This window comes from Leishmania donovani, chromosome 30, assembly GCF_000227135.1.
Source record: "Leishmania donovani BPK282A1 complete genome, chromosome 30".
In the NCBI taxonomy this organism is placed as follows: Eukaryota; Euglenozoa; class Kinetoplastea; order Trypanosomatida; family Trypanosomatidae; genus Leishmania; species Leishmania donovani.
In genome coordinates, this window is record NC_018257.1 from 1,251,969 (window position 1) to 1,263,196 (window position 11,228).

An 11,228-nucleotide genomic window follows, 5' to 3' on the forward strand; every position below is an offset into this window, starting at 1 on the left:
ACCGCGACAGGGGCCCGTGCGCGACGGACGGAGGGTATACGTCTGTCTGTCGTTTCGTGCGTAGTGTTACCCGGTGAGGACTTGAAAACAGCCGAATTCTCATGGGTCGCTTTGCCGGCGCTTGCGGTATGGAGAGCGCGAGTGGAGGGATACCAGACTGGTATACTCTTCCACGGAAACAAGGAACTCGCCCCGCTGGGAAGCGCTTGGGACCATGTGCTGGAATGCGTCATGCTCAACTCTCGACATCATTCTCTCCACCCTCTTTGCTAATCATCGTGGTGCCATGATTCGTTGGTACCGTCTTCCTGCTTTTCGGTGCCTTTGAGGACTGCCAGCGGCTCGCGTGGCTGCGCCTCTCTTTTTGGTCTCTCTCTCTGCCTGTGCCTCTCGCATCTTTTTGTTTAGTGTTCTCCCTTTGGCTTTTCAGTGACGCAACGCTAGTGCTGGTGTGTGCGTCTGTGTTTCGGAGGAGAATGTGCATCTGTTCTCGTCGTATCACTTTCGCATGTTTCGTCGTGCTGTTGTTTTTCCTACTTCTTCCCCCATCTTGCGTGCACGCGTATGCGTGTCTTGTTTTGCTTCTCTGCTCTTTTCATGCACGCACCCTGCGGACACGAACACCAACGCCCCCTTTTCGCAATCGCTTTTCTCTTTCGATTTTTTTTTCGTGATGCTTCCATAGGAGACACCGTTTCTTGACCCCTATATTGTGTCTTTCTCACTTTCCCTGTTCCTTGCCTCCGCTGTCTCTGTCTGCCTTCTCTCTTCCTCGGCCTTCACACCCGCTGATGTTTCCCTTTTGTTTGTTTCTTGCTGGTTGCCGCATCGTTGTTGTTCATTCCGAACTCTCGCGTTTTCTACTTTGTTCGCTCCGTTCCTCGCTAGGTGACTGTGTCTTCACAAGTGTTTTCGTGTTGTCCGATCTCGCAGCAACCAAGGGGAGACCGCCTTTGTCCCTCCCTGATCTTGCATACACACATACATACAAGAAAGTGTACAACAACTGACGAAATAAGAAAGACGCTCACATCCTTCTTGTCGCTGCCGCTGTGCCTCTGTTCTCTGTTTGTGTCTTGTCCATTGACGTGTTGTGTGTGCGAGCCTGTGTGAACGACCTCCTTATCGCTCTGTGTGTATTCGCGTCGTCGTCTATATAGAAAATAAGAACATCGCCCCCGTGTGTGTCTCCCTCTCCCTCTCTTCCTCTCTCGTCTCTTTTTTGATGTTGTATGTATTGCATCTGTGCGTGTGTAGGCGTGTGTGTGTTTCGCATGGTCAGCTGCCCCTGACCGAGATGGAACAACAACGACGACAAAACAAAACAACGGACTAAAGGAAGAAGGCGCAAAGGGTGGGGAGGCATGTGCTCCCCCCTCACACACACAGACAGACAGACAGACAGACACGCCCAAGGCCGACGCCGTGAACGGGGCGGACGTGGTTCACATGATCGTCAGCTAACCTTTCAGTATTTCTCTCTCGCACTTTCTCTCTCTCTCTTGCACTTTCCTCTTCTATTCTGCTCCCTTCTTTCTGTTGACTCCGACCTCAATATCACGACGACTTCGCCATTTTGTTTTTCTCTTTGTGCTTCTTAGCGACTTTCACTACTCCCGCGATCGCAACCACCTTAGCGAAGCCTACGAGTACGACGATGGCTGTGAATGCTCGGAGCGTTTTTCTCTCTTCCGTTTCACAGAAGCGACACAAGAACGGAGACGAAAACGAGTTCAACCCGCGCAGACCGTCTCGCCGTGTCACGTGCGTCTCCGGTGAAGGCTATTCCATTATGTGGCCGTTTGGGGCTGTCCCACGGGCAGAAGACGCTCTTTGTTTTGTGCATTTTATGCCACTGCTGGTCTCAAACACACGAGCAGTGCGCCGTGTTGCGTTCGCAGCTGTTGAGGAAGGTTGAGATGCCTCACTTCCCTCTCTCTTTCTCATGTGTGCCGTTGGACTGACGCGGCGCTCAAAACATGCCCCCCACTGCCCCCCTCTCTCTACTACTTTTACTGCCCTTCTTCTGTGCCCTCTGTCACATTGTCGTTTTTTTTGTCTTTTGTGTTTTGTGACGCGCCTCTATCACCTCTTGGTGATGGCGGTGACTCGTGCACGACGCTCTGCTGACCGTATCGGTGCCAGTGAACACGCCATTCCAAAAACAATTCGCTTATGCACTCGCTTCTCTTGCTATCTATCTTATTCAACAATCCTGCAAGTTGACTCACGGCTGCGCCAACCAGCATACGCGCACACGCACACAACACCACGTACACACAGCAGCAGCAGACTCCTTATAGGGACAAACATATAAGCCGGTATTTCCCTTCTTCTTGCCTCCACCTACGCACCCGCACCCACCCAACAAGGCTTACTCCGCTTTTATTTTCAGTTATCTTTTTTTTCATTTGCGTGTCTCTTTTTTTCCTTTTTTCACTGATCGCTCGGCTTTGTGCGCGCGTGTGGCCCTCCGCGCGCCTGCCGCGTTGGCGCAGCCAAGCATTGCCCTCCGGCCGCCACCGTACCGGACACAAATATCGAAGTCTGTCGTTTCTTTTGGTCTTTCACATCGCACATTTCTCTCTCCCCATTTTGCCTCTTTTCAGGTTATCGAAAAGGCATAGCCGACATACTTGCTTGCTCGAACACAGCTCCACTTGCCTGCCTGCTGCCCTACCCCTGCCGGTTGTGCCCCCTTTTCTCTGACCACGCTGCTAGCGGCACATTCGCATTCCCCGTCACCAACGGACTCACAGCCAATGTATCAGGACTCGAAGATTTTGCTGATATTCAAGTCGCTGCGCGACATCGTGGTGATTGGCGACAATGATATGGTTATCACCGACATGAACACTGCGGCTGTGGCTTTCTTTGGCTGGAAGGTCGATGATGTAAAGGGCAAGAGCATCACCTTTCTCGTCCCCACTCACCCGCTGGATGTGCAGGACAACACCGTCACCCTTATGGCACACCTTGCCAACTCTACTGATGTTCCTGTGGTGATCCAAACCACCCGCGATCCCCACGCAACAGTGGTAGCCTGGACGATCTTGCCTATCCGTCTTCCCCGCGTGTACGAGTTTGGGGTGCACATAAACATTCGTGCCGCCCTCACCCCGAAGCTGTCCGTCTCGGACTTGGACTTTAAGAACCGCACGGTGTTCCTGCGTGTGGACTTCAACGTACCGTTCGACCGCGAGACTGGCTCCATTCGCGATGACAGCCGCATCTGTGCAGCGGTGCCGACCATTCGCAAGATCATGGAGGACGGAGGGCGTGTGGTGATTGGGTCTCACCTGGGTCGTCCCAAAAAGCCGAATGCGAATCAATCCCTCAAGCGCATCTTGCCTCGTCTGCAAGAGGTGCTGGAGAAGGAGGTCACCTTCTGCACGGACGCCTTCAAGGCTGGCAAGGATGTGAAGGAGATGAGGAACGGGGATGTCATGCTGCTGGAGAACCTGCGTTTTTTCAAGGGCGAAGATAGCAAGGATGCTGCCGAGCGGAACAAGTTGGCCTCAGCGCTCGCTTCCTTTAGCGATATCTTTGTCTGCGATGCTTTCGGTACCGTGCATCGCATGACGGCCAGCATGACGGGTGTGCCCCGCGTCTTGGGTGCTGGGGTGACAGGCTTCCTGATCGAAAAGGAAATCAGCGCCATCAGTATGGTGATGCGCAACCCGGAGCAGCCGCTGGTCGCAGTCGTTGGCGGCTCCAAGGTGTCGGACAAGATCAACGTCCTCTCCTCCATCTTCAACTTCGCGCACACAGTGATCATCGGCGGTGCCATGGCCTACACCTTCCTGGAGGCGCAAGGCTACAGCGTGGGCAAGAGCAAGGTGGAGCGGGTAGTGCGGGAGAAGGGACGTGATGTGGATCTGCATAACACCGCTCGCGATCTGATGGATCTTGCCAAGGCCCGCAAGGTGCGCCTCATCCTGCCCATCGATCACAGCTGCGCCAAGGAGTTCAAAGACGCGGAGCCGTTCGTCACGAACAACGCTGACATTCCCGCAGAGTACATGGGACTGGACTACGGCCCCAAGTCCATTGAACAGGCGAAGAAGGCCGTTGCGGAGGCCCGCACGCTCATCTGGAACGGCCCTCTCGGCGTCTTTGAGTTCCCGCACTTCGCGACAGGCACCAACGCCATCGCGGAGTCTATCAAGGATAACAAGCACGTTGTTTCCATCGTCGGTGGTGGTGAGACGGCGGCGGCGACAAAAGGCTACCACGAGTGCATCACCCACGTAAGCACCGGCGGTGGTGCCTTCCTGGAGCTACTAGAGGGACGCGCACTGCCAGGCCTCATCTGCCTCACCGCTCGTGCCTCTCCTAAGTTGTAGAGGTGAGGCAACGCGGAGCTTGAAAGTGACGTCTGCGGGGGTGGGCAGAGGTACATCAGTGCACAGCGGGTCTGTATGTGTGTGTGTATGTGTGTGCGTGCAAGTGTTGTGCGGCCGATGCGGTGGAACGAACTGCATTGCATCACTGCTGGAGTGCATCCTTGTTCCATCCACAGCTGTTGTCCCCCGCCGCTTGACTCGCCACTCCCGGTCCTGTCTTCTTTAAAGCAACACTGTAAGTAAGTGCGCGTGTAGATGTGCCGATGCTTTTTTGATCTCGGCCGCGGGGCGACCTCTCTGCTTCCGCCAAGGTGGCCTTCTCTGTCTGGCTTCCGCAGCTTCTCATCGCTTACCGTGAGAAGAGAGGGAGAGACATAAACACACACACACATGCACACATGTACTTCCGATTTCGTGAGGAAAAAGGAGTACGACCAAGACGTTCATAAGAGGGGCGACACACGCACGAGGGAAAAGGAAAACGGAAACATGGCAACTGGGGCGAAAGAAACGGCGCACACGTTCACGTACACTGAGCAACGAGAGAAGACGGCCAGGCACCACAACATGCTTGTTTACAGTGCGACTGCGCCCAACGGCGCACACATCGACCGGCGGCGAAAAGAAGATGTCAACGAAACTAAAAAAAACGTTTTTTTTTTTTAAATCTTGGTGAAGAATCACGACGTACTGCACACTTCAGCCTTTCTTTTTTTTTTCGATGGCCTTTTACTCTGTCCTTTCCGGCCCCGAGGACGGAGGGAAACCTGAGTGGGTGGTATCTCAGGGTCCAGTCCCCCATGCAGTGGGAGGCGACTAGGCGGCCCCCCTATCCCTGTCCATGCCGAGACACTTCCGGTGGCGACAAGGGCCAGGCACCTTCGAGGTGGGGAAGTCGGTGCAGTGTGTCGCTACCGATGTCGGCAGCCAGGCCCTGGATGGCGTGGTGTCGAAGCCGCCCGAGTCAGTGAGCACGTTGGTGCCACTCACATGATTAGGCAGAGCGTCAGCGTGACTCGAGCATATCCCGCCCGGCCCTCACACAGCCTACCAGTGGGAGGGAAGCCTGAGCCGCCTCAGGGAGCGGATGCACCAGGTGGCGCCCGGCATGATGTGAGCGGCTGTGAGGCGACCTGCAAAGCGGGTGGTGTGTAGGGTTCGGGGCAGCGGACGTGTTCGGGTGACGGCGCCGGCGTTGCCTTCATGCATACCTAGGGCGGCTTCACACCACGCGGTAGGGGGGGGGGTCGGGTGTGCTCGTTGCTCTATCGCAGAATCGGCGAGTTGGGAAAAAAGCCTTTCCTTCACCGACGTGCAGCTGTGTTGACTCTCCTGACTGACCCCTGTGCTACACAGGCGCCATGTGACGCAGCAACGCTCCGGCAGAAGGTATAACAAGAAAAAGGGAGACTTGATGCCAGGCGCATGTGAGAAGAAGCAGTAAGTCACGTCAGCCATTGTGGCTGTGCTGCCATCTCGAACTTCTGTCGTCTGTTCTTGTGATCACGTTCACCCATCCACCATCTCGTCGTCAAGCTGGCATCTACGTGTGGCCGTGTGCCCGTGTGCCGATCGAAGTGACGTTGCGGCAAGGCACGGGCCGATTGCCATCTTGAGAGCAAGGAAAACAGTAGCAGCGTTGCCGTGCTGTGCTGTGTGTGTGTCTCCCCCTCCTAATTTCTCTGTCTTTTGCTGTGCTTTCCTCCATCCACTGTAATGGGCGCGTGTGTGCGCGTTCGCCTTACGTTTCTGCGGACGACGGGTGCCCATGTCGACGCGCTTCGTGACGGGCGCGGTCAAAGAAGAGACCGTTCTCCCTACTTCTCTCCATGCTTTCTTGTCGTTTGTTTGCTTTGCTCGTGTTACTTGGGTGTCCTTCTGAGTTGTCGGTCGCGCGCCTTTCGGCACCGCTTCTGCCTGCCGGCGTGCGTTGTCGTGGCGGTGCCGCTTCCTTTCGTCACTCCTGTTTCTCGCCGCTCTTCTTTGCGTGTTTTTGCTCAGCTCTCTCCTTTTATGGTCGCTCATGGTCTCGTGTCTCGAGACGCGCACGGATGCTCTGCAGCAGCCACAACAACCGCAACAACGTTTCGTGGCGAATAGAGCATCTCCGTCGTCTGGCGTACGCGGGCGTCTCGCACAGACTCGCAGTCGACTGTGAATGATGGGGAAGGGGTGGGCTCCATTGGCGATGGTGGTGGTAGCGGCGTTGTGGTGGGAGCCAAAGAAGGAGAGGATGATCATCGCCCTATGACCCTCTCTTTCGTTGCTGGCGCGTGCGTCTTACCACCATCTCCTCAATGCGCTCACTTCTAACCCGCCCTCCCCGCCACTCGCAACACGGTGATGCAGCAATGTCGCTGTGGGCCTTTTGCGTGGCAAACGTGGCAGGGGAACCGTCTTCGTCGCAACGGCAAACACGCACACACGCGCACCATTTAGGCTGTGCCCTGGACACGCATCTCTTCGCAGCTACTTTCATCCTTTTCCCTGTCACCCTTCTCTCCACAACGCTCGCCTCTCCTCTTTCACAGCTTCACACATGAGTACGAGAGGGGGCTTCAACCTTCTTGCTGTACTTGCGTAGTGTTTTGTTCCTCTTCTCCTCTCTCTCTGTAGGGACGACTAAGGCGCCGACGCAGCGGACGCAGTGTCCTAGGGCAACTGCCGCGCACGGATTCAGGTGTGTGCTCGCTCCCACGGTCGTGAGCCCCCGTCTGTGATTTCCAGCGGTGAGCAGTGTGCCCAGCGTTACTCGCACAATTGTATAAGGGCATCGAGCAAACTTGCTGCTGACCACCACGGTACGACACATACACCCAGTGGGAAAGCGGACCATACCCACCCTTCTCCACCCCTCCTCGTCTTGATTCCGACCTCCCCTTTTCGGTCTCTCGCCCACGCTGTCTGACTGCCTTTTCCCGTTCCCTTATTTTCCGCCTTCTCGGCGTACCACCGACGTAGCAGCGAGGTGTGCGGGCTTGTGTGACCGAGTACCCTTCCGCTGACTCGATGCTGAGAAGGACTTGATCGCCAGAAAAGGTAAACTTTTTTTTTTGTGAGATCATCTTCGTGAGTGTGGACACTGCCGTTCCGCTGTGCGCTGCACGCTATCGTTGCCGTAGCAGCGTACCAGCTCCTTGTCTTTGCTTTCACGATGCAGCCAATCAACCCAAATGACCGGAACACCCAAGCGCGGTTCGTCGAGATAGCTTGCAGGGCAGCCTCGCCGGACCCGACGGTGCGCACGCCGGCGGAGAGAGAGCTTCTAGCTTACCTGGATGCCGTGGACCAACAAAGCGGGCTGCCGCAGCTACTGCTGGAGCTCACCCATGGCGAGACTCCTCACGACACCTTCTTCGCCATTAGCTTTAAAAACATGGTGAAGAAGTGCTGGGATCCCTCCACGTCAGAGCACTGCATCCAGGAGTGCGATAAGGTCGCTGTGCGCGCCACGATTATCGAGAGCATGCTTCGCTCATCGGGTGCGGTGCAGCGGAACTTGGCTGAAGCAATCGCCCTCATCGCCCAGGTTGATTTCCCCACTGCATGGACCGACGCTTTGTCCCTGATCGTAAAAGTGCTCACTTCCGGAAATGATGTTGCCCAACTGCGTGCTGCGCTGTCCACGTCTCACAGTGTATTGCGGAAGTACCGCCATCAGGGCGAGTTGACAGAGGCGCTTGTGCACGAGCTGCGTGCCATCTATAGCTTGCTGTGCCCCGCGCTGGTTCGCAGCATGGAGTCGCTGCTCTTGACAACGGAGACGCAGGGTGCCAATGTGACCGAGGTGTACAAAGGCATCACCGATGCCGTGGAATGCCTGCGCGATATTACCTCACTCGACCTCGGTGACGAGTTCATCGAGCGCATCGGCCCCATCGTAAGCATGTACAATCAATGCCTCAGCAGGGTAAGCGCGCCGCCAGCCTTGTATGGAGTTCAGGCAAGTGCCATGATCGACATGAACTCGGCCGTGATAGCGTGCATGACGCACTGGCTAAACTCGTTTGACGAGGACTTTGAGAATTTTGCGCCGCAGTTCATCGAAGTCGTGATTGGGATGCTGGCGAATCAACTGAGCAGCGACCCTTCCATGGACGATTTGGTGGTTTGCTCTCTCGAGTTGGTCAGCAGCGCGTGCCGGGGCACCACCCGCTCCCACCTGAACACGAGAGAGAAGCTGCAATATATACTGCAGTTCATCCTCCTCCCCAATCTTGCACTTCGCGAGGATGATCTGGAGACCTACACGAGTGACCCGGACGAGTACATTAAAAAGAACATTGAGGGTTCCAACTTTCACACTCGCCGCCGCGCCGCCGTAGAGCTGGTGCGCTCCCTGCTTCTATATCTTCCGGAAGTCGCGCGGCCGCTCCTCGCCGAGGTGACCACTGCACTCCTCCAAACTGCACACGGAGACTGGAGGGCCAAAGACACTGCCATCTACCTAGCATTTGTGCTAGTGGTGGATGGGCAGCTGGTGAACACACAGCGCGGTGTGACAGCGCAGCAGCTCAGCGAAATTATTCCTGTTGCTCAGATCCTTGACGGCCACGTTTTCCCGGAGATCAGGTGTGATTTGTCAGCGCAGAGCCCTGGCATCGTCAAGGCGGACTGCATGCTCGTCGTTGCAGCCTTCCGTCACCTCATCGCCTCCACCGCATACGAGTTCCTAGTGCCGGCTCTGACTCGCCACATCGCGGTTGGGGACGCCGTGGTTATGACATATGCGGCCCACACCCTCAAGTGCTTTCTTTCCATCACCGAAGCGTCGGCCGCCGCTGCCATTGAGGCGGTCTTTGCGGGAAACGCCCTCAGCATTCTGGAAGGCCTCTGCGTGCGCATTCAACAGGCAGAGGCGCCGAATCCGTATCTGATGCAGTACCTCATGAGTGTATGCTTCCGCTTTCCGAAACTTGTCGCCCCCTTCGTGACACAGGTGATGGCTTCTCTCCACACGCCGCTGTACAGAGCCGTTCGTAACCCTTCCAACGCGCTGTACAGTCAGTGCATGTTCGAGGTCATCTCGAAGTGCGTGGCGCTGCAGCCGGGAGCAAGGGGTGAGTTCGAGGGGATGCTGTGGCCCAACTTTGCACACGTGCTACGTGAGAACGTTGCTGAGTACGTGCCATATGTTCTCCAAGTATTTGCCCAACTCGTGCGCACGTACCAGTCCAGCGATGCTGCGCAGCGGTGGGCCGAAAACCCTGCTGAGAACTACCAAGCCCTCGTCTGCCCGCTTACTCAACCGCAGATGTACGAAATGCGTACACAGATACCTGCTCCAGTGTGCTTGCTCTGCGCGTTTGTCGAGGTCTACCCGGGATACATGCATCGGAACGGGATGACCAATCCAGCTCTGAACGTCTTCAACATATTGGTGCGTCTCAAGAATTACGATAACGAGGGCTTGAACATTCTCACATCTATGCTGCTTGCGTACCCTGCGGATGTCATGGATATGTACATGGACACTGTATTCAAGGTTCTGATGGATCGATTGCAGAGTTCCTCTACACCGAAGTATGTGCGCATCCTGATCCTATTCTTGTCGGTTGTGGTGGTGCAGCGCCGGGACGCTGACTACCTGGTCAATCGCCTCAACAGCATCGAGGGCGGCTTGTTCATGAGGGTTCTCGGCAACGTATGGCTGCCTCGCGTGCAAAAGATCACCGGCGATGTGGAGCGAAAGATATGCGTGGTGGCGCTGGCCAGGCTTCTTTGCGAGTCCACAGCGCTGCAGTCCGACACGGCAGCGTGGGTGACGAGTGCTTCCAGCTGCCTCAGAATGCTGCACGATGGCGTGGAGCCGGACGACCACATCAGCTTCACGCCCGCTGCGGGTGCGGCGCAGAATCCAGAGTCGCTGCTTGGCAGTGCCATCGGATCAGATGAGTTCACCAGCTCGTTCCACCCTCTACGAGAGGCGATGCAAAGGCCGCGTGACGTCTGCAGCCACGTCCCCGACGCCCAAGCGTTCTTTCAAGCTGAGTTGTCAAGCTTTCTCAAGGGCCGCGGCGCACACCTCTCCGCCTCACTCAAGCAGTGGCTTGGCCCGCATACTCCTGCTTGGCTTTCGTAAGATGGGCGCTACTGGCACGCATGAAGGGATGACGTTGCGTCTCACTCTCTGGCGGCTCACAATGAGTCCTTAGTGATGTTTGCAAGACGGGCAAACGACGCGCATACACGGGCGAGTGCCTGTGGCATTGCAGAACAACGAAGTGCAAGCGAAACGCCACGCGGCAGGGCTGATTCTGCCCTCCTTCTTTTTAGTTCGCTGATGATGGAAATGATTCGCACAAAAGACACGATTGACCTCTCTTCTGATGCATCGTACTTTCTCTTGTTGACCCCGCAACACGGATGCGGTTGCCGATGACTTGACGTGTGACCTTCGCGCCTGCGCGTACATATTGGTCGGGGGAGGGTCTCTTCAAGCACGGGAAACATTTTGCGGTGTGTAAGGTCGTCGCAGCATCTTTTCGTTCTTGTCTTTGTAAATCGTCGAGGTTGCGGTTTTCACACATATACGCGCTTGCGGGTATGCACGGCGTGCTTTCCCCTTCGTTTCTTCCGTTCTTCACAGTACCACTGATAACGTAGGCCACCCAACCGTGATGTCAGGATGTAGTACCCACGCTCTGTGTGTGGAGGCCGAGAGCCTGCAGCCCGGCCTCCGGGCACGGCTGCGGCCTCTTGGTGTCGGTGGACAGCGCTTGGCTGGCGCGGTGCCGAGGAGACGTGCTGGCGTGATGATCATGTTTAAACTGCCTCACCAGGTATCAAAAAGACGAAGGAAGCGCATATAGATTTTTGCCTCTTTATTTTTCCCAACTCGCCGATTCTGCGATAGAGCAACGAGCACACCCGACCCCCCCC

At 56.1% G+C, this 11,228-nt stretch overlaps 2 protein-coding genes across 2 annotated transcripts; both read left to right on the top strand.

Annotated features, from left to right (window-relative positions):
- Positions 1-2,762: 2,762 nt before the first annotated feature.
- LDBPK_303430 (PAS-domain containing phosphoglycerate kinase, putative) lies at positions 2,763-4,346 on the top strand (the record flags this gene model as incomplete). Its single annotated transcript, XM_003863006.1, has 1 exon — positions 2,763-4,346. The coding sequence occupies one exon, from the start codon at positions 2,763-2,765 to the stop codon at positions 4,344-4,346; it is 1,584 nt and encodes a 527-aa protein (XP_003863054.1).
- A 3,154-nt stretch (positions 4,347-7,500) lies between these two features.
- Positions 7,501-10,428, top strand: LDBPK_303440 (CAS/CSE/importin domain protein, putative; the record flags this gene model as incomplete). Its single annotated transcript, XM_003863007.1, has 1 exon — positions 7,501-10,428. One exon carries the CDS (start codon positions 7,501-7,503, stop codon positions 10,426-10,428), a length of 2,928 nt encoding a protein of 975 aa, XP_003863055.1.
- Positions 10,429-11,228: the final 800 nt, after the last annotated feature.